The following is a 27,961-nucleotide window of genomic DNA, read 5'->3' as shown; positions in this document are numbered from 1 at the left end:
AGTGAAATGGAAAGAAATGGCACTTAAATAGAAAAAAAGACACAACAAAAGAACATAGATGGCATCTTTAAGGGTGGGGTAAGAAAGCCCTGAGCAGTTATAGATTAATTGTATTATTAGGCGTGTTTAGGACCCAGGTTGTCATGGTTTTAGTTTTGAAAGGCAAAGACCATCCATGGTTTTAATTAGGTGGTTTTAATTAGGTGTTTCTATATATGTGATTATATGGTTTGGTTTTCTTCATGTAGGCACTCCATTGCATCACTGTAATTCCTACCAGTGGCCTAGGGGCTTAATTCACAAAAAAAGCAATTGTTTGAATTTATATATCTTTTTCTCCATGTAACCCATATTAGTACTGCTTTGGTTTGACAAGTATTGTCGTTAAATAACAGTTGCTTTATGTTCAGTTCAGTGTTGGAGATAAAATAGCAGTCATGCTGGGCAATTAGAAATTGGTTAGCAATATTCATATGTTTATAATGCATGATTTGAACTGAAAGCAGTTCCAGTTGAAGGGGAAAAAAAGCAGCTACAACTTGAAATTCCTAAAATTCTTTGTTAATTGAGCCATTGTACCTAATAAAAGGCAAGTGTCCCTGCGTCCCATGTGTGTCAGTGCTTTTTTGTTCTGCGCATGTGCAGGTACGCAGAGACACTGCCGAGAGCTGGGGGAAATGGCGGGAAGCAAAGGAGGATGGGTCCAGAATTAGGCGGGCCTGTGCGCATGCGGCGTGTAATTTATTTTTAAATGGGCCTTAGGCCTACTATAGCATAATTATTTGCAATTAGGAATGGCAGTAACACTTAATAAATTACCTTATTAATAGGGAATCTATTCTAGCAGTCTATCTCTAGATTAGAGAAGTAGTTTCTGCATTCTGAAATGACAAAATAATTAAAGTTGCTTTAAAGCTTGGAAAATAATAAGCAGGCTTATAGGTCTGATAAAGCTTTAGCCTAGAAGTTTTTTTTAATGGCACAAATGTGCTTACTTTTAAGTTGCCACTACTACTACTAGTCCTGTAAAGCTACTCAACAACTGGTTTGGATTCTTCAATTAGTTGAGTATTTTTGTATTTTTATAACAACTAGGAACTGACTAATAGGGAACACTCAGATGACTAATGCTGGTAATACACCATGAATTATTATTTTTTTGTCAGATAGATGGATGGATTATTCTGACAGGTCTGATCTGATTTTGATTGTTTTTCTGATCGATTTTTTCATTGAAATTAATGGAAACCGATCAGAAAAACTATCGGAAAAATGATCAGAAAATCGACCATCCAGTAAATCTGCCGAAAGAACTCGTTGTGTACTCCCAGCATAAGCTATCCAGACCAGTGCTGTACAACTTTACAGACAGAGGTATCGGAAACTGTTTGTATGTTAATCTATTAACATTGTTTGATATTATTATTAATCAACTTTCAGGACAAAGAATTATTAGACTTCTATTACTATTATTACATAATTAACCTAAAAGCAATTTAATCAGTCAGGAATGCCATAACAGATTTCACATTCCTAGAGTGATATATGATTTCTTTTTTGAACAGCTAATGGAGAAAATGTGTTACTATCCACGTTAGTCATGCACAAATTGCAATTTTATATGTCACCAGAAACTAATATTAAAACAAATTAATTATTTTTAAGGCTTACAAACTGATTTCGCTATTGTTTATAAATAGTTTAAAGAAGAAACCATGAAACTGATGCTCTTTGATCTGTTCATAGAGGTTGTGCCTATATAGATAGTGTTATCATAATAAGTTAGGTGAAAAAAATGTCCACTAATATTAACTCTTGAAATCCACTGCATCTTCTCCAAGGGTAATATTTTGTCAGTTATGTGTTGAGAGATGTGCACTTCTTAATACAAGGCAAATCTTTTAACTCAGGGCTTTCAATCCCAGGATTTTAAAACCAAGTGTAGAAAATAAGGCATGTTATACATTACTTAAAAAAGGCAACACTTCAAACAGAACAAAAATACATTAAGCAGTCACTTCGTAAGTGGTTTTTAGTAAGCAAAATAGGTAAACTACTTAAATCTACTGGCACATACAACCACTAGCAGCAATGATCAAGGCATGCAAACTGAGAAGCATATACAGTAAATAATTGTGAAGATCAACAGAATATTTCTCAAACTACAACCCTTTGAGTATTGTACAGCTGTATGAACAGATATATGTATAGAAAAGAAGTGGGCAGCCATGCAGGCCAAACGCCACCTAATGTCACTCCCAGAATTCAGTTTTATGCTGAAATCAATTACACAAATGAATTTACTTCACACAAAAAAAATGTCTGGTTTGAGTCGGACAAGAACTGTTACTTATTACACTTGGCACATAGTGTTATGTGCATTTCAGTTGTAACATGTTGGTCCTGTATGGATTTGTCCATGACCTAGTCTTATTTTTTTGTCTAACTGAGAAATCAACAAATTGCATGTTCACAAGAGATTTATGTTTGATGTTTTTAAAGTTACAAAAAGACATTTAGTAGAACAATAAAGCTGTAGGCCATACTTAACTAGCTGTAAGAAATTTCTGAATATATGCAAAAGTGTTGTGTATTTCACAGTAATTTCAGTATAACCTAGACATTATATAATAAAATAAAAATAGTGTCTTGAATGAAATATCTCTAAAATAACTGCAATGGGGTTAAGTCACAGCAACAAGCATCATCTGAAAATATGGTATACTTAAGAAGTGGACAGCATAATAAAATGTCAGTCTTGGTGGCACTATTTGTTTGAGCAACTTGAGTTTTTGTATCCAAATTATATGCGGCTTTAAGCTACAATAATAATACACTAGTAAAAAAAAGAAAATGTATGTTTCTGGGTCTATAGTGGCTTATCATCTCTTTGTGGTACAGTAGTGAATGCAAAAATACTGTAGATAATATGACATTTAAATCTGTGATTTGGTTCAGTGGGAATGTATAGTATTTTTAAATATTTATTTATTTTAGTAAATGTAGTACATTTAGTAATTAAATAGATAATTAAAATGTTTTGCCTTTTAAAATTAGGAACACTTGAAATATTACAAATTAAATTTTCACTTTATTTTGCATGGTGGTACCGCCTGTCTGACTGGCAGTTTTACATTGGAGCTGGGCATGTTAGTTTGACTGACAAGTTTTGTAAGGTGAATTGGTGACTTTTTTTGCAATAACCATTGCAGTAAAAGAGACCACAAACCTTCTATGTTTTTTATTATCTACACTACACAACAGTATTAAAACACTAAAACTATTGTAAAGATGCAAAACTTGACAGTTAAACTAGGATTTGCCGCTCAGAAAAAAATAAACATTAATTTGTAGCACCTCATATTTTCCTGCTTAAGAGAAATATGAAGCAATTTTTAAAAATCTATCTTTTAAACTAATCGTAATAAACAAAATCTCCCAAAAATCTATACACTCCTATTAAAAATTGATTATGGCAGTGGGTTTAGTGTTAAAATTCCACTGGAGATATAATACATATTTTCAATGCTCTATCAGAGTCTTTCACATGTCTGTCCTTATATCTCACAAACTTCATGTTCTTGAGTATGCATACAAGTAACTAAATTACTTAACATCACTGAGATGCTAGAAACTCAACTTGGGAACATGTGAGAGATTACATTCAAACAGCAATGCAGTGTTGACTAGACATGAGGGCAAGTTTGGAAAATAGTATTGCACGAATCCAGACAGTACTTAAAGAGAACCTTTAGTGAGAGGGATATGGAGGCTACAGAACATATTTTCTTTAAAACAATTCCAATTTTCAGGATACTTTGTCATCAATAATGTCACACACTTGAAACAGTACTGTGGATAACATAGTCAAAGTTAAGTCAAGCGCAGCTGAAAGTCTGGTCAGCGAGGCAATGTGCTTTGTTAAGAAAAAATAAACATGGCAGTCATATCCCTTTTACTACAGGTTCACTTTAAAAGAACACAAGGAGACTAGCCAATGGAAAATACAAATGATTAACTTGACTGAAATATTTTACATATATATTTAAGGGCATGAAGTACCAGGGTTGAATGGCAAAAGATCTGACAGAAATATGTTTTTAATATCTGAAATAAGGAATCTCTGTGTTGTTCCACAGCAACCAGATTCTCTTTTGTTGTTTTCCAATGGTTGTTTCCACTGCAGAACTGAATCTGATTACTTGCTAGGGGCAACACAGGTTTTCTTTTCAGCACTTGATAAATGAAGTCCATAAAACTTTCTGTGTAGATGTGACTAAATGAAAACAAACATTAGGTGGTAGGGTAGACTTCATATGTGGTGCACTAGATGAGGTAAAATATTTATTAAAAGGAGAACTTAACTACATAAAACTGCTTCTGCCAGACAGCTATTTTACAAATGGTCCACCACATTTTTCTAAAGGTTCATTAGCTTGTCTGTATTTGCATTACCATCTTTAAGTTCAGCCTATCCATTCCAGTCTAGAAAACCACAAATCTGGAGATGCCTGATTCGTATGGAGCAATAATAGAACTAGGTTACTGATTTACTACCCTGTTTCTTTTTACAATGCTCAAAGGGTTAAGCACAGCTTTATAACAGACACACTATCAATATAAATTATGTTTCTATTCCAGTTTTTTTCTATTAGATAATTTCCCAGGTAAGTAGTGCATATCAAGTTTTTGAATACTTGCCACAATTCTTCAGACAAGATAATTGGTTATACAGACAAAAGAGGTATTTTCAACCCTCACGACACTTGAAAGGTCTTTATTTCAAATAGAACACAAAGCATAATTCTGGTGCAGAAAGAGCTGGGACTATCTTCTCTAATTCTGACCATTTCTGTACTGGAAAAAAAAAACCTTTTGTGGCTACCAGCCGGCACACACTAAAAAGTCTAAGAATTTTTTGTATTTGAAAGAAAATGAACAGCATTTTTGAGAACGGCGATGTGAATTTTAATTGAAAATATATGGGGACAAAGATAACCTTGTTACTTATATGCACAAAGGTTTGACTACTAATTGCACTATATTCTGCGTTTCTTTCTAATTAATTTGGTTTATTTGGTTACAGTTGCATTGTCCAGCTACAACCACATATAACACATGGACACATATTATTCTCTGTGTAGGAAATGTCTACATTTCTGTAACAGGTATCCAAAGCGTGGCTATGTTCTTTAAGACAAAACATGTATGTGATCTAACAAGGCAAATGTGAAAACATTGAATTTTGTTGCAAAACCCCTCTGCCGAAATATGGACGTTCAAGATCAAGAATCAAAATGAGGTCTCCAGTTTTGGTTATAAGCTTCTGTTCAGTTGCCTGTCAGCTTTATAAAATGATTAAAACCCTGTTTGGGAAATCTACTCCACCCATCCAGCTTCTTCAACACAACCACAACTTATCTTATGAGTTAGGGGAGAATTGAGTGTGGACAGTGTGATACCATTGCACCAAAAGGCTTTAAACAGATAGTTACAGGGTAAAGGCAGAGCTACATACTATAGTCTAGAATCTGAGAAATCAGACGGAGGTGTTAAATAAACAACAGCAGGAGTTTTTGAATTAAATCACATCAAGAACTTTTTCAGATTATGAACAACTCTTAACATTTGGTGCTTTTTATTTCAATCACAAGCACCATGTGTATGCCACAGTGGCTAGTGATTTGAATCCTTTTGATAATAAACTTCATTTACAGAAAGTAAACAAAAGTGAGACCTGTCAAACTTTTTCTCTTTACTTATATGAACTGGAAAAAAAACAAGTTAGCATTAATGGAAAGAATGACGTGTGTGTGTGTGTAGCTGGAATTTGTATGTAATAAAAAAATGAGACAGATGAGCAAATTTGCTTTTTCAAAATCAAACTGAGCCATCTCTCATGCACAGAGGCTAACAGAATACATTTTTGTTCTGGGAAAAAATTATTGTTAAAACCAGTTTAACAATTTTATAATCTGCCTGAGGTGTCCCATATAGATGATGGCTTAGACATAATTTAAAATGATTTGATTTTCATTAAGGCAAAGCTTTCTTAAAGGAAAACTTAAGTCAAAAAAAAAAAATGACATTTACTCACCTGGGGCATCCCTCAGCACCCCGAAGCTGGATGGTGCCCTCGCAGCCCCGCTCCGATCGTCCTGTCCCCGCCGGCGGCTACTTCCGGTTCGGCGACAGCCGCCGACAGGCTGGGAACGCGGCTGTTTTTCCGCGTTCCCAGCCGCTGCTATCACCCTCTATGCTGCTATAGCGTATATATATACGCTATAGCAGCATAGAGGGTGATAGCAGCGGCTGGGAACGCGGAAAAACAGCCGCGTTCCCAGCCTGTCGGCGGCTGTCGCCGAACCGGAAGTAGCCGCCGGCGGGGACAGGACGATCGGAGCGGGGCTGCGAGGGCACCATCCAGCTTCGGGGTGCTGAGGGATGCCCCAGGTGAGTAAATGTCATTTTTTTTTTTTGACTTAAGTTTTCCTTTAAATGAGGCACCAAATTATTTGAATGACTCATTGCTGTTTGAAGACGATAATGTTCATGAGTACAGAGCTACAAACGGTAGTTAACGCCTTGGTTTAAAAAAATAAATAAATAAAAAAAGATGTCAAAGTTGAGTTTATAATGTACACCTGCTCTGAATTGGGCATTTCTAATAATCTGAATTTACAATTTTTAAATAAGTGTAACAGTCAAGTTTTACCAGAGAAGGATGTTCATGCTTTTTAGTTTATGTTACCATTGCACTCTCCAGAGTTTTGTTGCATGCAGAGAGTGTCTTGTCTCTTTTAGCTTCTTAAGGATAAAATACAGCAATACAAAATGTCAGGTATGAATGATACATATGGGATAAAGCTTTTAACTATAAACAAAAAAGTAATTCATCCTGATACTGAGCAGATATTTGCAAAGAAAGTGCAGTTATAAAGCAGGAGAAACAGCCATCCCAGGCAGGTAAAATGCTGTTGTAAAATAAGTTTCAGTGTGGAAATTCAGATTAATATAAATGCGTGTTAGTGAGACAGATTTATTTTAATATATTTGTAATAGTAAGTAGTAAACACTGGATTAAATTGAAAAAAATAAAATAAAGGTAAAGCAAATGTTTGCAGACATACACTAACCATGGATCTCAACCAAACAGTAACATATTTATGCAAATGTTCCAGATCTATAAACCTAACCGGTGCATTCTAATTATATATTCGGTCTACTGGCCAATGTGCTACACAGTTGTTGGTAAGATTACATGAAAACTGCACCACAAGATTGTGCTAGCTTTAAATATTGTAAATGTAAAAAGTTGCCTTTCTAAGACTTACAGTGAGCATACTAATTAATCCCCAAAAAGTTAATTTCATGATTATAATAATTTTTTTTCTGCATTTTTTTCTTCAAAATTTCTATATATTCTTACTATGCTTTTGCAAGGAAAGTCTTTGAAATAATAGTTAAGAACTTTGTGCTTAAAAGTGTTGGCTTTGGGGGAGTAATGGTGCATTTCTAAGCAAAGATGGAAGTATTACATAATAAGTGCCAAAGAGTAAAATGATAATGATGGCTTCCTATATCTAAAGGAGGAACAGGACAGTTAGGCTACGATCACAGTGGTATGTTGTGGTGCAGCATAATGGCTGCTTTGTAGCGGGGCTTATCACATTGCAAAGCACCAAGTGTGCAATGTTCACAGTGCAGGGGGAGCCTTGCAGTAAAATGTGAGTAGAATTGTAATGCCCAGGGTATGATAAAACTGTATTAAAAACAGCAAAAATGAAAACAATTAGGTGGCTTACCTCAAGAATGACAAATGCAAGCCAAGTGCAAATTAAAGTCAGTTGTTTGCCATTCAAATTTGTCATTCTTGAGGTAAGCCACCTCATTTTTTTTCATTTTAGCTGTTTTTAATTCAGTTTTATCACATACTGGGTGCCTGGTTTTGCCCCTTTGTGTTACCTATCCTCCCTTGGGTGGGGTATTCTATTTGGGCAGGTGGCTGATACCACATCCATCTAGAACCTTTTGCACCAAGAGAGTGACTGCATCCAGCTTGACTGGTAAACCAGAGTCGAGTCAAGTTTGTGCTTCTCCACCTGCCTGCAGTGGTTGATTGCCCCCCTGTGAGTACCTCTACCTACTTTACTTCAATTGTCTCTGTGTTTTTTGTTTTCTTTCCAGGGCATTTTCTGTTCACCCTACCCACCCATATTGTAATGCACTGCATGCAGTGTATTACCACAAAACGTGCATGTTAACAGTGAAGCATACTTTTCACTGACTGTATACTTCACTGCATGCAACGCAACACGTGGATGAAGTATGGCGCTGCTTTCACAGGAAATGTAACACCCACTGTGAACATTGCCTGTGTTGGTAAGTTGGTTTCATACACATCAAGGCTAAGCTCTCCATAAAAAATTCTAAAAATTAGACCTCAATTCATAATCATTCCCCATGAGTAGTTGATGCATTTTTCTCACTGATCATTTCCATTGAAAATACATACATAAAAAATGACAGATTTTCTATCAATGTTTAAAACCCATATAAAATGCCCATAATATATGTACTGTCTGATGTATATATATATATATATATATATATATATATATATATATATATATATATATATATATATATTTGTACTCCAATTATAGAGCTGATATGTGCACCTCATGAGTTTACAACTTTAAGGGCCCTTTTCCACCTGCAATCGCTAGCGTTCACGCTGAACGCTAGCGATTGCTGAATCGCAAAACCGGCGATTCCCCCGACGTTTGCGGCCGCGATTTTGCTATGCTATGCGCTGCATAGCAAAATCGCGGCAATTATCGCTCCACCGCGCGTTCGCGTTCCCGACAAAAGCGAATCGCGGTAGTGGAAATGACCTACCGCGATTCCTATGTTAAAAAGCAAACCGTAGCGATTGTAAAATCGCTAGCGGTTTGCGGTTTTGCGATTCAGCTAGCGCAAACGCGCTGGTGGAAAAGGGCCCTAAGATGTACTTATTTTTCTCTTAAAATGGAATAGCCACGACCTATCTTGCTTTGTATGAGTTTAATTTTTAACTCTTAACTTTGTATGAGTTTAATTTTTGGTTTCAGACATATTCTTTTGTATCTTTAAAGATGGCCACACGTCACAATTTTTCTGTTTGATTTTACCCAATTCAATTATAATGATCGGTTGTACCTAAAAATCTAAATGTTTCTCTGTTTTCAATCAAGAAATCTGATTGAATTTCCCATTCTTCTAATTTTTTGGAGATCGGATGTGTTGGAAAATTCAGACCCACTTTACCAATAATTGTATGGTGAGTGATGGATTGTCAAATTGCATACAACCAGAATAAACTGGATGTAACAATTCAGTACATACCAAACTTTGGATATACAACATAAAGGATGGAATTATGAAAGTGTGTGTGTGTGTGTGTGTGCGTGCGTGCGTGCGTGCGTGCGTGTGTGTGTTTGCATATGTATACAATGAAAAGATGTAAAGCGTATGTTGTGGTATGTAGTTTGAAAATAATATATATGCAATTGTGGTGTTTATTTGTAGAATTATCATAATATGTAACTGTATTGTACTTTTATGTTTTTTAATGTAATTAATATACAAAAATCACTAAGTGTGTGTAGCAAAATAAAGTCTGGCACATGCAGTTGTAAGTAGCAATGTGGTGTACAGTGGTAATTGTAATGCTAAACAAATGATGATAGCATGAGATATTGATAGATGTACAGAGATGGAATATGGTGATAAATGTCACAGTGGGAAATGTAGTTCTATGAAAATGCAAAATGATCAGAAGTTGATTAGTGAGTGAAAAGTTGCCATGCAGGTTTTTTAACTAACCAACTTTTGAATGTTTCTGATCTTTTTTTTCCAAAATTGTGTCAATGTCTAACACATATGAGTGTTAAATCAAACAGTTTCTTTCAAACTTCAGATCAAACAAAAAATTGGATTGAATCGAATAATAATAAAAAAAACGTGTGTGGCTACCTTAACACTTAAACATAAGAGGGAAAGTGTAAGCACCATTTCAATATTGTAATCATTTAAAGATTGGCATCTTTATAGACCTAAATAGGGTACAGGTACATAAAAGGCAACCAGATACAATTTATGACATAGAATATAATTTCTAGCCTAATTACCAGCAGTCATGTGCACAGTTGGCCAACTGGACAGTAATATATTAGTATGAAATAACAGAAGATTGCATGTTGAGCTTTGCATCCCTTTATAAAATGTCATGCCCATATGTTGACTGTACTTAACTATAAATAATTTGCCTTCCTAAGACATACTTGCTTACATTGTGGATAAAGGTAACAATATTTCACAGGGATAGCTGGAAAATGTAATATATTTTGTCATATAAAATGAAATAAAACAATAATGATTAATTAGAAATGTGATAAGGAACTGTTATGGTTATCTCTATGAACATCTCTGTAACTGTTACTTCAAAATACACCTTGAACTGTGTGAATAGAAAAAAAAAAAATAATTGTGCTCATATTTAAATACGTGTATGCACTACAAACACACAAACTTATTCTCTTGATCTCCATGAAATAAATACAAATACATTTTATATAAATTTAAAAAGTCAAATATTTTTGTTTTCTAATGTGATTTCTTTAATCTGCAATGCTCTGTGTATGTGTAGATTCAGTCTTAGCATTTTCCCATTCATTAGTATTAATGTTTATTTTCCAGTTACATTGCGCAGTTTAGAATATGAAATGGTGCATTAGTATACAATACATGGGGGTTTCAATAGATTGCACATCATGCCGTTCCTATAGAGATGTACACAACTGCAGCTACGGCAACCCTTGTAACACAAAATAATGTGTCATAATTAGCTGCTTGCTTCAGCGTTTTGCTCTCCATAGCAATATCTACATGTAGCTTGGGCAGGCAGCCTTGGACGTGACAGCTGCCTGTGGACAAATTTCCCATAATCCCTAGTAACTGTTACTCGAGCTAAAGTAAAATACATTTAGTTACAAAATGGGGAGAAAGAGACACAGGAGGGGGGATCTGTTCATTTTTAATCTAGAAGAGCAAAAACATTTTCTAACTTCTTACAAAATAGGACTTTTTCCCACTTTCTGTGGGCTCTAAAAATAACAGGCACACCTTTCTGAAAAAATGATTTAACAAGAAGAAAATAAAGACAACTACACCTTAGCTTCAGTTCTGTTTAAGGCACCATGAAATAGGCGAGGTACTGTGATCCCTGATGTACATTCTTAAATGGCAATGGTGTGTCTAGCCACCTGTTCATACCCTACACAAATGGGGAGAAGTTCCAATAAGGTGTGCCAGGTACACAGCCTAAAATGTATCACTCTCACATGCTTTGTTTTTTCCACAAACATAATTCTAATCACATGAATACAGCAGTCCTTGATGCAGAGGTTAAAATGCAGACGAGTAACTCTAAAAATAAGCTTTCTTTATCAGAAGGTTCTCAATTAACCTGACAATGATAAAAACTAAAACAGATAATTCATAGAACTAAGGCTTCTTGATCAGTCTCAGTCACTTAAGACAATGGCCTCAATTCACTAAACTTATCTCCTGTCTTTAATAACTCTTCTAGAGTTGTTACCATGGTGATAAGGCATGTAGTATTCAGGAAACATTTTACCTCAGGCAAACCTAAAGTTAACTCTTCTGTCTTTAAATTAACTCTCCAATCCTTAAAATAACTCCAGAGTTAAAGACAAGCTGTTAATTAGCTGCATGTGAAAATAACTACAGAGGAGATAAATTAACTACAGAGGAGGTAAATTAACTACAGGAGAGGTAACTTAAGGAATGAAGAGGTAAGATAACTCTCTCACGTGTGGAGGTAAGTTTTCTCTTGCCTTATTATCTCTAGCATGATCTTAGTGAATTGAGGCCACTGTCTCCAAAATAAAGAGACAAATTACATAACATTGATACATAACATCACATCAAAGGGTAGATGATAAGACATTAATTTTTGCATGCTTAATTATAAACAACAGTGATTTGTTTCTTAATTATGGCATTGGTCTGCAAAGTATATATACATAGTACCGGTATTGGGCTGCTTGCAAGGAAAAGCATCATTAACTAATGAAGATGAGTGCTCAAGTTCAGTGAAGTTTCACTGCTCAAGTCTAGTTGACGCGAGGATTTAAAAAACAAAACACACAAAAAAGTTTCTGCACACTTTTTTTTTAAATTAATTATAAGGAAGATGATTTTGTTTTCTTTTCATTACCCACATTAAAGCCGTCAATCCATAAAAACAAGTTCTTAAAAAAACAAATAAAACTGAAATAAAAGATTTATAGAGGCTGCCATATTTATTCAAGTTTAAAAATGCAGGTTGCCAGCTTGTCTTACTGATCTTTTAGCCTTAGTAGTTTATGATTAATAAAACAGGAACAAGCATGAAACTAATAGAATCAGACTGAAGTCAGAACACCTGAACTGCCTACTCATTTTGGGTGAGGGACATACTGTAAATCAGAGGTTCTCAACGTGTGGTACGCGTACCCCAGGGGGTACTCCTGATGGTTCCAGGGGGTACTCAGGCTTGATTTACTTAACCAAAAATAACCAATTTAGAGTTTTAGAAAATTATAAATCTTATTTAAACAACACCAAATTAGTATTTTAGTTAATTGAAAGCAATAGTAAATGCTTGGAAATTGTTTTGAACTAATTATCATGTACTATGATTAAATATATATTAGTCAAGGGGTACCTGTGATAATGTTTACTATGCCAGGGGGTACTTGGTGAGTTCAGGGTTTTAAAAGGGGTACATACCAATAATATGTTGAGAAACACTGCTGTAAATAACCTGATTTTGTATTTGGAAAAAAATACTAAATAATATTTTTTTTTAAAATCTGGACTTACAGATGTTATTAGATAACATTTATCACAAATTGAAATGTAACAATAATTTGAAAACATACTGTAATGTATGTTTAAGTACTATTTAAAAAAAAGCGTAAAAGAAAAAAAACAGAATACAGTGTAATCACTTTCTAACAACTAAATCATTAATTAGTTATTTTTTAAAATCACCAGAGGCTGCAGTGCTATGAAAAAAAATACCTTCCATGGAAAATACATGGTTATAAGGCAATTTTCTGGTAATCATTGCAGCTATCACTTGGTTCATATTGGGACACCATGATAGCTAGAAAACAGATAGTGAATGTTTTAGTAAATCAGGGCTGACACATATTAGTGGCAGAAGATCAGCACAACAGTCAGACAACTATCATATTCTGAAATAAAGTAAAGACATCCCTATTAGTACATGATTGCTTTGATATTTTTGATGTCTTAACTTCTGTCAATCAGCAGGAAGTGAAGCTTAGATCAGACAAGGAGAGGGCAAAAATATAGAACTCATGCATTTAAGATGAGTTGGTCAAATATGGAGTATAAGGTGGTTAACCCCATATTTAAATTTTCCAGTATAATTAATACACTGTATTAATGCATCTGCTAACAAAATGCCTAACACATAGAATATAATAGAATAAATAACCCTTAGGTTTCAAATGAAAATGTAAAAATAACACTAAAAGCCTATTCATTAAGCATGGACTAATCAAGTCAATTTACCAGAAAGCAGGTCTGAACTGTAACGGATTTAATATATGTAATGGATCTGATAAAGAAAGCTTGATTGAAACGTAGTCTCTAACGATCTCATTATTTTTACCTTGGCATCATGAATTGCTGACCTAAGAACTTGGGCAACAGTTCCCAATCTTAAATACTATGCAGGTCGCTACATTCCTTGCAATCTATAAATTATATTCTTCACATATATATATGTAGCCATATATATACATGAATCTATGTATATATACACTGTAATAGCAGCAGAATGAACTACTGTTATGAAATAGTTTCTGGAATAGAAGGAACACAAACCTATGACATTGGTCCTTAACTATTCAGCACCTATGTTTCTTTAACCCCATCTTCCCTGAGTTTTGACTCTTGACATGGCATTGTTTTGGTAACATCAGATACGTTTCTTTCTCCTTCATATTGAATAAAAGGCCATGTCATCTTACACTGCTGCAAAGAAAGTCATTTCACTACTATAACCCCTCAGGGTTGAAGAGGTTAAAGGCCTATAGTAGGCTTACTCAGTAAAGGCTACAACCAATGGCAATGTTCAAAGTGCAGTGATGCCTAGTAACTTCTCAGAAGTCCGTTTAGACTTCATTTTACTGACATTTGATTGGTTTGTTATACGATACAGCACACTGAGTGGCTTTACTGAATAAGTCTACATTTTGGATCTTATATGTTATATCTCATACCGTCTGTTAACAGATTTGATTAACAGCATATAGCATTTGTGCAATAGTACTACCCAATGCACAGTCAGTAGTACCCTAATGGAGTGGCTGAGAGTGCACTTAGCTGAATCCTTCAAAGTGGAGTCAAACCATCAGAGCAGTTCCCAGTTAAAGATAAGCACAGATGTTTGCCAAGTCACCCTCAGCCCTTACAGACATCTTCCTAACATAGATGGATACGATTAACGGAAGTTGTTTGCGTTGTTCACTGTTAGACAAAAGCATAGTTTTCACTTGTATGACAACTTTGAGCATACTGCACAGTTTCATGCAGGCCATTATAGTGACTTGTAGGACACAAAAGAAGTTGCTCGAATACTCCTTTGCACAACAGAACAACAGTCAAAACATTTACCTTCATACATATAAATATCTTATCTTACATAGATACGGAGATGCCCAAAATATGTTTCATTCGTCTGCTGCCGCACCTTTTTTCTCCAGTGTAAGCGATCAATGTTTCGTAAAAAGAAGTGCAACTAATAAAATTACTACAATACAACCCAGCAATAAAATATATATATAAAAAAAATTCCAGTATTGAAATAACTTCAGTGGGATACCACAGAATTAGGAATTGTGATACAATCTGCTTAAAAGAATGACATGAATAAAAATAATAAATCATATAAAAACAACATTAACACCAAGCACAAAGAAAAACATGTTTGTACACTGGGAGAAGTAGAGAAACCTGTGCTTGGGGCAAGGCTGACAAAAAAACAAAAGATAAGGTCACAATAAGAAAATATGACAATGGTCAACCGTCAGGCATATTCTGTGTTTTTGCCATATTCTTAAGCCCATTATACATTATATTTATAAACCTCTGTTTAGAAATCTTTCATGTTCACTAGACTGCTGTGTAGGTATTCCCGGTGGCACTGCACTGCCTTATGGTCTGAGTGCTTGTGACAATGTGTTCACTGTGTATTTGATTGAGAACCAGGCTCTGCTGAACGCTGCCCTCCAGTGATGGCTGCATGCAGCCCACCTGGAATGCCTGAACCAACTCGGTCTTCTCCCTCTTTGCTGGGGGCTCACTTGCATCATCCATTTCTTCATCCATTTCACTCTCCACTTCACTACCCTCATCTGTATAAACAAACATACATATGAAAGAGAAATGTAAACAAGTACACATATCAAACTGTTCATAGATGCACAGAAAGCAAATTATTATTAAATAAAAAATTAATCAAAACAACGTTCAATCGGAAAAGGCTACATTTAGCGATGCTACAGCATCTAACAGTAGCTGGTGAAAACTCAGATGCTAGTAACACAGTCTTTTTGATAAACACTGATTAAAATGCACCTGTAGGGAAAAAATTGCCCCAAATGGATACTCACCATGGGATCCTCCAAAGGCTTCCTCCTTCCACCTCCACACGGCCGTTCCCCTCCACAAAACCACTTGTTGAAGCAGAAGCATGCACATTAGCACGGACTCGGATTGGGTCTGTGCTACTGCACATGCCAAGCTGTCTGCGTCTGTAGTAGCATGGACCCTACCGGGCTCAGCTTTTTCCACCAAAACCTGAGAGGGTTCATGGTGGTGTGTAGGCACAGCACGGTTGCACTGGAATGGCTTAATGGAGGTGGATGGGGAAAGACTCTGGAGGTAAGTATCTAAATTCATGTATTGCAAACCTCACATATTTGCTTTAAGTCCCAAGTTCAAATCTTGGCTAGGACACTATCTGTTTGAAGGTTAAATATTCTTTATGTGTTTGGGTGCGTTTCCTTATTTCCTTCTGTTTCCCAAAACATACAGATAAGTGACATGGTTCCCTCAAAAATTGGCCCTACGCTATAGTAGGTACATTAGACTATTACTATAGTAGGGAGAAGATTTTGAGCTCTTCTGTACTAGTGAGGTAGACTCTTTAAAGAACTACAGATGATGCCAGTGCTATACAAATATATATTGATAATACTGGTATAGCAATAATAGGATAAAAATAATTGTAGTTATAATAACATGCTGTAAGTAATAAAAAAAAAATCTCATTTGTTTTTTTGGAGTGAATCACTTTTCCTCATCTTACCAGTGAAAACAGAAAACAGAGCGAGGAAATAAATGCAAAACTGGAATAAATGGCTTTTGTGTCCTATAGTGCTTTGCTTTTACTGTAAGGTGACCTCAGTATTACACAGAAGATGCTTCAGCACATTCAACTTAACCTCTTGAGTACTGCAGTGCTAACCCCCCCTAGTGACCAGGCCATTTTTAGTAAAATTGGCCACTGCAGCTTTAAGGCCAAGCTGCAGGGCCGCACAACACAGCACACAAGTGATTCCCCCCCTTTTTCTCCCCACCAACAGAGCTCTCTGTTGGTGGGGTCTGATCGCTCCCCCCATGTTTATTTTTATTGCAATAAATATTATTGTATGTGTTTTTTTTTTAAAAACTGTCTCTTTAAAACCCTTCCCTCCCCACAGCCAGCCAATTACGGCGATCGGCTGTCATAGGCTTCTGCCTATGAGAGCCGATCGCTCTCTTGTCCCCCAGGGGGATAGCCGTGTCACACGGCTGTCCCCAGTGCAGCGCTGCTGCTGATCGCAGCGCTGCACCATGTAAATAGACGGCGATCACGCCGTCTAACAGTCTCCGCCCCCCAAGCAGGAGATGCGTGCGCAGCCTGCGCGCAATCTCCTGCAAAACAGAGCCCCAGGACTTTATGCCAATCGGCGTTAGGCGGTCCTGGGGCTGCCGCCGTGGCCACGCCCATCGGCGTGACGCGGTCGGCAAGAGGTTAAGCCAGACAACACATTTTCCAGCATACATTGTAAATTGTCTCTGGAGTATTTGATGATTTTCACTTAAGAAACACAAGTAAACATATTATCATAACATATACTAAAATATACTATTTCCTTTGTTGATATTTTCTTCTCTGTATGGCAGTGTATATAAGCTGTGTTTTTCAGTTTTTGTCAGGAACCAGTCTGACGAAGGCTTTTTATAAGCTGAAAGCTCACTGTTTATTCATCTCTAAGTTAGCCAATAAATGGTATCATCCTGATTCAAAACTCCTTGCGTTGTTGATATTGAAATGGATTAATACTAATAATCAATAAAATATACTTGAAAAACTCCCAGTTGTGTATGCATACATTGCCTGCTGTCATTTCAGCATCAGCCATCTTGGTGCATTGGGTTTAGCTCTAGGCTCTACCTGAGCCTGTTCTTATATAAACCCTCTGAAACAGTGTGATCAGTAGATCTGTGGTGAGATGAGCAGTGCTGAAAGGACTGTGATCAATGTATGTCACTACATCCCACAATGCCAATGTTACTGCTCATATGGGCTGATTTAGCTAGGCTAGTGCAAGATCAAACAATTCGCTTTCAGCTGATAGATAGCTGAATAGTGTAGTGGTTAAGGGCTCTTCTGCTCTTCACTGCTACTGCCTACTGAACACACCCTAGTGACTGTAGCTCTGGTGCTTGAGTCCACCAGGGGAAAACTGTAATATTGTCATACACAAGCATTCTGATTGGTTGCTGTTGATCGAGTGCTCTATCTGACAATTTCTTTGCATTTGTCTTGATAAAATCAGGCCCACTATGTTTATTATATGATAATCTAACAACAATGGACCTTAGGTACCAATCTGTCTGTATTATTTCCCAGTGACAAATTAGATTCTAGCTTTCACTCTCTCAGTGACAGTTTTCAGTGCAATAATCTGACTGATTTTTATTTGGCAACTTGGACTTTGAAAAATCAGTATCAAGCTCCAAAACAAATCTGTATATTTTTAACTACCTTAAGTCCGCTCCACACCCATGGGCGTGGCGGCAGCCCGAGTACCGCCTAACGCCAACTGGCGTCAAGTCCTGGGGCTGCATTTTGCAGGAGATTGCGCGCACATTGCACGCGCATCTCTTGCTTGGGGGGCAGAGCTTCGCCCCACCTTCAGTCTCCAAGCGGCAAGAAACTGTTATGCGGCAAAATCGCTGTCTTTTCTGTTAGTACAGCGCTGCAATCAGCAGCAGCAGCGCTGTACTGGGGACAGCCATGCGACACCGCTGTCCCCCTGGGGGACAAGAGAGCGATCGGCTCTCATAGTGTGAAGCCCATGAGAGAAGATCACCATGACTGGCTGCCTTCAGGGAGGGAGGGAGGAAAAAAATATAATAATAAATAGCTAAATTTAATTAAAAAAATAGACAGAGAGCTTTGTTGGTGGGGAGAAAAGAGGGGGGGGGGGGGAAATCACTTGTGTACTGTGTTGTGCGGCCCTGCAGCTTGGCCTTAAAGCTGCAGTGGCCAATTAAACAAAAAATAGCCTGGTCTTTAGGGGGGTTTAGCACTGTGGTCCTGAAGTGGTTAAATCAGTTGATCTGCACGCGGTCATGTCTGTCCACTAATGAACGATGGAAGATTATGTCAGGAGGGTGTGGCAGAAGAGAGGGGAGTTTCAAGTCCTCCAAATCAACTTTCATTTTGGCTGTGGCTGAACTAGAAAGAGCCATATCATGGAAGTTATCTTCACCCGCTCCACACACCAGGTTCACATAAACCTCATCCCCTCCCCCCAACCCCCTCCTCCCGCTACACACACACAAACATGGACTCACACCCTGTTCTCACCTGCTATGTGTGAGTAAAAAAAAACATGGCTATCTGTACATTCCGGTGTATAAGATGACTGTGCGTATAAGACGACTGTGCGTGTAAGACGACCCCCGACTTTTCCAGTTAAAATCTAAATTTTGTGATATACTCGCCGTATAAGACTACCCCTCTTGACTGTTGTACATTTGTATACTGTACTGCATGTACTGGTGCTATACTGTATAAACAGGTACAAATATTTGTGCTGTACTGTGTGTGGTACCCAGTATACAACAATCAGCCAATCACGGCAAGGCATGTACCTTATCGGCGATTGGCTAGTAGTTGTATACAAAACCTGCTTGGATTGGTCAGCTATCCCTGTCTCCAGCAGCGCCGTAGAGGAGATCGGCGATCCCCGGCCTCTGATTGGCCGGGGTTCGCCGGCATCTGATAGGCTAAAGCCTATCCCATCAGGCGCAGGACAGAAATCCGTCCTGCGCCGCTCACAGGGGGAGGGAGAGGGAGGGAAGAGGAAGGCGGCCAGGAAGCGCTGCGGAGAGGGGCTTCGAAGAGCCCCCCCGCAAGCGCAAGCAGGCGGCGGCGATCAGACCCCCCCAGCAGGACATCCCCCTAGTGGGGAAAAAAGGGGGGAAGTCTGATCGCCCTGGCTGCTATCTGATCTGTGCTGCGGGCTGGAGAGCCCACGCAGCACCGATCAGAAAAATACCCCCCTGGCACAGAAGTGGTTAAAGGGACATTATCAAAGTCAAAGTTTTTTCCTGAAAACTTGTAATAGTTAGAAGAGACTTAGTAATAGCAGATAGTGGTAGTAAAAGAAGAAAAAAATCATCTATCACCTTATCAGAGTTTGCATGGTGCTAGGACAGTGCAGTGGTGTCAGGTGACGGGTTCTTTTATTCGGAATCGTAGGATTCTCCCTTCACCCTGGCAACAAGAATGTCTCTCTTCCTCTGCACTAGCCTTGCTGGACATGAATAAACAATCGATGCTGTGCCAACAACAGAGAGGGAGCTTATGTGCAGGCAGAGTATTTCACACACTGACTGACTAAATCAATGGATTTCTCACTACAGCATGTGAAATAATCTGCCTGCATATAAGAACCCTCTCTTCTGTCAGCATAGCATGGATTGGAATGTTCAGTGTGCCTTTAGTGGCTGCAGCCCTCAAGCATTCGAGTCAGACAGGAGAAAAGCACTATGTATTAAAGTGGTCTAACACCCAGCATTTCAACTTTGCTTTAAAAGATTGCTTACAGCTTATAAACTATTATGCCAGATTTTTTTTTTTAGCAGAAATTCACTGAATGGATTAAACATGACATTTTAGTGCTGCATTTAGCTAGAAATTCCCTCCGTGCTTGCTTGTTTAGTTACAAATGTATCTATTTACAATGTAACAAACAAACACTGCTCTGAGAGAACAAAGAGGGCTTCCCCGGCAGGCTTTTCAAAGGTCTATTTGTATTCCAAATAAAGATACATTTGTAACTACAGATAAGAACGGATGCGGATTCCTAGTTAAATACAACACTAAAATGTCATGTTTAACCCATTCAGTGAATTTCTCCTTAAAAAAAAATCTGGCATAATAGTTTGTAAGCTGTAAGCAATCTTTTAAAGCAAAGTTGTATTGCTGGGTGTTAAACCGCTTTAAGATTTTATTTAACACTAAGGTCTGGGTGTCCTGACGAGGCGTGGGATCACGTGAAACAGCTGTTGACACAGACTTTTTTACCTTTTGTAACCTGCTCTTGCACTGTGCTTAAATAAAAGAATCCTGTTTCTGAGTTCCGGAATCCGTATCTCTTTTGTGATATATTTATTTAACACTAATCACTAATGTGTTGTTTCCTAATTATCACCAGCTCTTCTTCCATAATCAGTTATTGCTGTATTCAATATCTATAATCATTCCTACTATTCCTATTCTCAAACTTGCTCATAGTCATGTCTGTACTAATATCTCCCACTGTAACCTATCCTACAACCCGTGCAACGCCCAACAGGCAAAAATTTGCTGGTACTTAAAAGCTTTACCATCAAAACATATAAACAGAGGCACCCACAGCTGTTACTGCTACCGACTTAGGCACTTTGTTATTGACCTGAGGAAGTGGGCCAGTACCTGTGAAACACGTTGTCTTTTTTGTGCATCATTAAAAAATTTTACTCATATGGTTTGTCCGTTTATGGAGGTAAGACCAAATTAATACCTTATGATTTAAGATAATTATATTCTGGGCGCCTCCAACAAGTTTTCTTAGTTACCATCTAAACAGACTCCCAGTGGCGTAACAAATAATGTGACAAAAGTCCAAGACTAGCATTATGAAGCTACATGCAGAAATTCAATTATTACCTTTTTCCATATTTCCAGGAGACCCATCAGTTAAATCACCAAACTAGAGGGGATAAACAGAAAACAATATTAGCCCACAAGATTCCATTTGCATTTCATATGCATCTGTTGAAGTTCACTGCAAAAATCAGAGCTACAAATAAAGGTGTTTGTGAAAGTGGCACTAAAAAAAAGCTGCTACTGAATCTATCTGAGATGTCCCACTGTTTATGACAATACTGGTAATAGTCAAGTCAGCCATTTTTGCCTTTTCTGAGGTAAAAAAAATGCAAATACAATAATAGGGTGATATTACATTTGATGCACATTTTCAATGTATCTAAGGGAAGAGAAATTGAGGTCTGTTTATTAGACAGCTCTCATTTTCAGGGTCCTAAACAAAAATGAACATAGAGGCACTCTTAGTTGCTTGTAGTAAATTCCAGCTAACTATTTATGTGTGCTATTATATGGGTTCTTGTATAGTACTTAAAGGGATACTGTAGGGGGGTCAGGGGAAAATGAGCTGAACTTACCCGGGGCTTCTAATGGTCCCCCGCAGACATCCTGTGTTGGCGCAGCCACTCCCCAATGCTCGGGCCCCGCCTCCGGTTCACTTCTGGAATTGCTGACTTTAAAGTCAAAAAACCACTGCGCCTGCGTTGCCGTGTCCTCGCTCCCGCTGATGTCACCAGGAGTGTACTGCGCAGACACAGACCATACTGGGCCTGCGCTGTGCGCTCTTGATGACATCAGCGGGATCAAGGACACGGCAACGCAGGCGCAGTGGTTTTCTGACTTTAAAGTCAGAAATTCCAGAAGTGAACCGGAGGCGGGGCCGGAGCATCGGTGAGCGGCTGCGCCAACACAGGATGTCTGCGGGGGACCATTAGAAGCCCCAGGTAAGTTCAGCTCATTTTCCCCCGACCCCCGTACAGTATCCCTTTGAGCACTGCTTTTTCCTTGATGCACGCAGATGAGCCTAAATGTAAGGTTGGAACTTGGAAGAATCACCACAGCTGCTGTTATTGATCAATGCTGGGAGTAATGGTCTCACTGCACAAGTTGTATGTGTTACATATTTTAACCGTAGGTCTACCCACTCTGCTTGAGGCGATGTGCATTCAAAAGTAAAGTAGAAAACATTTTCTTGCAATGTCCGTAGATCAGTAACTAACTTATGGTCTGAATCATCCTCTCATAATAACACCGTTATATGCTATGATTTGGAGGTAGAAATGATTAGTGTTGTATAGATTATACATACCACTAGCATCCTTTTGTAGAATACATTTTATGTTTTTTTACAGAAACTGGTCATAAGTTAGTGTTGATAAGTTAGTTTTTTACTATAAAAGCCCTAGTTCAACTTCACATTTTTAGTTTCAATCGTTTTTATTATGAAAGGAAAAAAAGAACAGAACATCATCATACATCCAAATCACGTGAGAAACATCCCACAGTCATAGAAGAGGATGAGAATGAGGCAGTAAGGCAATTACAGTGGAAACAATACTAAACATAATACAGGCTCGCGCAGGTCGGATTGTCATTATACTCCACTGAGTATGTCTTGCTAACCTCATAGAGGAAGACCAGATAAGTAATGGATATATGAAGAACTAGTCTTGCCAGAGAGAAGAAAGGTTCAGTTTCAGAGACGTCGATCCTCACACAGCTCCCCCATGTTTAGTTATCAAACAATACAGTGAAAAGATCATCCCATTAGAGAATAGAGTCAGGAATTTATCCAGGGCATAAAGATAGGTCTACCACATCTCACTATTCAGTGCACTTCTGTGGTCAGTCCATGTACCATGTTTTATAAAAAAAATTGCAATTTGTCCGCCACTGTGGCGTTTATTTTTTTGGATAAGTACTTATTACCCAACCTAGTTAGTACTGGAGTAACACTTAGCGTGGGCTTGTACCATTGCGAGGTTAAGTAAACTTTAGCAGAAATATGGACATGTTGGGTGAGCCTGTGCTTTGGATGTTTAGTTTTGTGAGGTTTAAAACCTAGTAGGAAGACCTTAGAATCTTTCTGAAAGCAGGCTTCAAAGAGGAGTGAGAGTAGTCTAGCGATTTGGGACCAAAATCAGGAGGCTATTGGGCACACCCTCACATTTTTGGATGTATATGTTAGAAAACATTGCCAGAAAGAGTGGTAGTTCCTCCCCCAGCATGAAGCATTTCACCTGACCCAACTCACCAGCTTCCAGTGCTAAAAGCGATTAACTGTTTGTGGCCAGCTCTGCAATAAAAGCCATGTGCAACTCTCATCACCCTGTCATGTTTACAATAAAAATCCACTTCTCACTGCTGGAAGTGCACTAAAATGCATCTTATCAATGTAAAAACTAGACACAGGCATTAGCGTAATGTCTGATGTTCTTGCATATCAGACCTCATAGGTTTGCATTGTAATGCTCTGAAATGCACATAGTGTGAAGGTGCCTTAATGTACAAGTTTTTGTGTAATGGCCACTTTCCCATTATGTAAACTTGGGTTACAACTTTATATAATTCAACTTGACCCATACAAAGAAATCCGATGGAAATACTTTGCCTGTGTAGATTGCTAATGCTGTGCGTCGCTATAATTAGATTTATTTTTCAGTGCTTTACATAACCATTAACAATAAAGACACATCAACTATCCAGTTAAATATATGTTAATAAACTCACCTCTCCCATGACTGCTATTGGTGATTCTCCAGTTGCCTGGGCAACTCGGTGTTCAACTAAATAAAACATGTATTCATCGTAGAGAAGGCGAATCAGATGGAAAGAGCCAAAGCTAGCAGCACTGCGCAAGGTTAAGTCGCGAATAACCATGGAACTGTATGAACAAAAAGAACCAAAGACTTAAGCGTTGTCATGCTACTTCATGTAACTCAGTACTTGCAATAAAGGTAAAAATGTTCATATGACTTTTTGAAGTAATAATGAGTGCAACAAGGTTGAGGGCAGCCCAGACTTTGTATTGCATCATTTTTGCATTACAATTAAAAGCATTTTTATTTGAACTCATCCTGCAAAAGTCACAGTGGACATTGACCAAAACAGGCTTCAATATAATAAAGCATGTTAACAGTTTTCAGAAAAAAAGTAAGCTGGAATGTGTGAAATGTGTGAAAAAAAAGATATTTGGTTGTTTTAATTGCATTTCCTATTTGAAACTATTCTGTCATTTTCTCTAAATAAAGTATCTGGTGAAATAGTTGGATGGAGGCGGAAGGACTTGGACAAAGCTGTCTTTTCATTGTCATTTTCACACAAAAAAAAAAATCACTTTTCTCTTCCTCTAACCCATCAGGCTTGTAAAGACAGTTTGTCCACTTGGATATATATATATATATATATATATATATATATATATACATATATATACATATATATATATATACATATATATATACAGCTCGACGAAACTGTTGCTGTATTGCATGTAAAGAGTGGGCTCAATAAAGGAGCAATAAATAATAATAAAGGAGCAAGTGTGCCGCAACCTTCTGACTTGTTTCTAACTGCCTCGGTTCCCAGTTTCCGGTATCACAGCTACATGTCCCTAATTGAAAGTGAACAGTGCAGCATGTTCCCCCTGCCAGTCCTGCAACCACTCGTCCCTCCTGAAATGCACAGAGTTCAGCAGAATGGGAGGGTATAGCATACCTACCTCTACTGGTCCTAGCCATGTAATCTCCTCAGTTTGGCTGCTGCCTGCCAGAGTGTCCTCTGAATTCTTCCCTGTGTCTTTTGAATGAAGCAGTTCATTTGGGCATTGGTGGTGCCTGCAAGCAGTTGGGTGCTGGAGCTCAGCTATTATACAGGTGAGTTTAGGATATCGGTTTTAGGTATTTTAATGGATGCCAAAGCTTGGCTGTTACATAGCCAAAATCCTCATAGATTAAAGCACACCTGAACAGAGAGTGATATGAAGGCTGACATATTTATTTGCTTTTAAACAATGCAGATTGTTGACTATCCTTCTGAGGCTCTGTCTTTAATATTTAGCTATAGACCGTGAACAAGCAAGCAGATCAAGTGTGTGACTGCAATCTGACTGGATTAGCCACTGTAGACTTAACTTTGATTGGATTAGCCACCCAAGTGACCTATCAAATGTCACTGCTACTGAGTACAGTGATTGGCCCAATGACAGTGCCATGGTCCTGCCTGTATGACCATCACTGATCATCAATTTTTCTTAGCAATCCAGCTAGTAAAATGGGCTGCTGTGATTGGCTAGTCTGGTGCCAACACCACTGCCTGACTGGTCATAAGCCAAAGCTTCTTTTCTGGCTGGCCATGGTAATCTCTCGCTGGTGATGAGGTTTTACCATAGCTCGCCTGGATAAGAGGAATACTGTATATTGACACCTCACCTGCTTATGATGTCATAGGAAAGGGTCGGGGATTCAGGTGTGCGTGGATGAGGAGGGTAGTGTGCCTGCCAGGAAGGCGGGTGGGAGAGCAGAGAGGAAGCAGGCACCAGGTGGCCTACATTGTTTGTTCAAGTGCTTCCCCCTAGATTTTGCCGCCTGAATCACGTGATTCAGGCGGCATCATGGTAGGTCCACCCCTAAGTGTACACTTCAGTAAGGCCTGTATTCAGTGGATATGAATTCCTCAGTAAGCACTGTCTCATTGTTTGAGATTTACGTTTGAATGTTCTTGCTTAAATGACAAAAAAAGTTAAATAACATTTTTTAATAATTTGTGGAACAATCACTGCATGTGTGAAAATCTTAGTGAATACTCAAAAAAAATATTTTTGTAATGCATGAGGTAATTTTTTTTACCACACATGAAGCTTTTTCCAAACACTTCTTAGTTAACTGAAGCCATTGTATTAAGAGAAGAAAAACGTTGGGACAATAAAAGTTACAGTAATTTACAGTAACAAGTGAGTTTCTATCTGAACGGCCAGGTGAGGGGCTTTTTGCTTATTTGTATCATGTGAAAATACACTTGCATGCGCTAGACCAGTGTTTCTCAACATTTCATTGATATGTACCCCTTTAGGGGGGTACTTGCTCACCAAGTACCCCCAGTATAGTAGACATTATCACAAATTCCCCTTGACAAATATATATTTAATCGTAGTACATGATAATTGGTTCTAAACAATTTCCAAGCATTACCGTAACTATTGCTTTAGTTAAAACGCTAATTTGGTGTTGTTTTAAATAAGATTTATCATTTTCTAAAACTCTGTTGTTTGTTTAATATATCAAGCCTGAGTACCCCCTGGAACCATCAGAAGTACTCCCCGGGGAACGCGTACCACGCGCTAGACTATCACTATACCTTAACACTAGTGGGTAGGGCCTGTATGGCTTCATTTATAGTTGCTGCATGACGTTTGAGACACCAGTGTCTAAAGATTTTCTTTGTCCCACTTCACTGCTATGATAATACTACAGATGTTTTCTTGTAGTATGCAAGCAATCTATAAAAACAATTATACAGTGCACATTTTGTAATTACATTCAGGCTTACCTGTAAAAGGACCATTTGAGCAGGAACTGCCGGGCTGCCTTTGGAAAGCTAGGCCTTCCTTCATAAGGTTTCAGTGCTTGCGTAACCACATTGTCTAGCCAGGCAGCCCACTGCTCCAAAGTGCTTTGCTGCTGAAGAGTCATCTTGAAGTCTGTTTCTAATCTCTGCACCATGTTGTCGTCACACTGGCAAACCCAGGAAGCCTGCTCCTGTCAAACACAACACACAGTTACATTACATTTTATCTGGACAACAACTAAGTTAAAAAGTCTCACTCCAGGAACATGTCTTGCTATTCCTGTGCAGGGACTTAGATGCAGAGTTTGTTGTTTTTGTATATGTAGAAACTCAAGCATTAGCTGCTGTCAAATTAATCAATTTCAAAGTACCTGGTCAGAAGCCCAGACACTAGGCACTACCCGAAGTAAACCGTCAGTGCTACAGATGTCTCCGAGAGAATAAGGGTCCCCATTAATGGTACAATTTTTAGTGAATGTTTGTATTTTCGATCAGGTTATTGAGATCAGATTGTATGAAAACAGAGAAGCTGACGTGTTCAGTTGGTGCTGAACGATTGCATTACAATTTTTTTCCTTAAAGGGACTCAGAACACCTCTCATGGGCATGCCTTTAAGCCAGACGACTTCCAACAAAGTCGTGCTATGACCACTCTGGAGGAGCCACTTGTCCTCCTTGACGTATAAAAACGTCAAGGAGGACAGGCGCGCTCCCGCGGCCGATCGCGCACGTGCACGCGCACTCCCTGCCGTGGATTCGGTAGCCGAATCAATGTATCGGGCTATGGAGCCTGATCACTGATTCCTCTCCCCCGCTGAAAAAGCGACAGCTTCTCTCGGAAGCTTCGCTTTTTCTGAAGCTATGTCCCTCTAAGCGTACATTGTACGCTTAGAGTGACGTCATGTAAACAAACTCAAGATTGCCATCTTGTGGCCAAAAAGTTAAACTACAAGTAAAAGTTAAAAAACATTACAATACACAAATATTTCCCCAAATAAAACACTTTTATATCCCACCCTCCCAAAAATGCCCACATAAAATGTTTAATAAAAAAACCAAAAAACATTACTATAAAAAAACAAAACACATAAATATTTACCTAAG

At 38.1% G+C, this 27,961-nt stretch overlaps 1 protein-coding gene across 6 annotated transcripts in view; it reads right to left on the bottom strand.

Moving 5' to 3' along the window:
• Positions 1–13,147: 13,147 nt before the first annotated feature.
• Positions 13,148–27,961, bottom strand: part of RFX3 (regulatory factor X3) — a 367,918-nt gene continuing 353,104 nt past the window's right edge. For 5 of the 6 annotated variants that reach the window (XM_068271398.1, XM_068271396.1, XM_068271400.1 and 2 more), the window contains 4 exons: positions 26,840–27,048; positions 24,023–24,176; positions 21,356–21,398; positions 15,170–15,497 (listed from right to left, as the gene is read on the bottom strand). In XM_068271398.1, coding sequence (XP_068127499.1) covers positions 15,256–15,497; positions 21,356–21,398; positions 24,023–24,176; positions 26,840–27,048 — 648 coding nt within the window. In that variant the 3' untranslated portion in view covers positions 15,170–15,255. Of the gene's footprint in view, positions 13,217–15,169; positions 15,498–21,355; positions 21,399–24,022; positions 24,177–26,839; positions 27,049–27,961 lie in introns of those variants that run through there. The other variant, XM_068271397.1, reaches the window with a different exon arrangement.

The sequence above is a fragment of the Hyperolius riggenbachi genome, chromosome 1 (assembly GCF_040937935.1).
Source record: "Hyperolius riggenbachi isolate aHypRig1 chromosome 1, aHypRig1.pri, whole genome shotgun sequence".
NCBI lineage: Eukaryota > Metazoa > Chordata > Amphibia > Anura > Hyperoliidae > Hyperolius > Hyperolius riggenbachi.
This window is presented reverse-complemented; position numbering and strand designations above follow the sequence as displayed.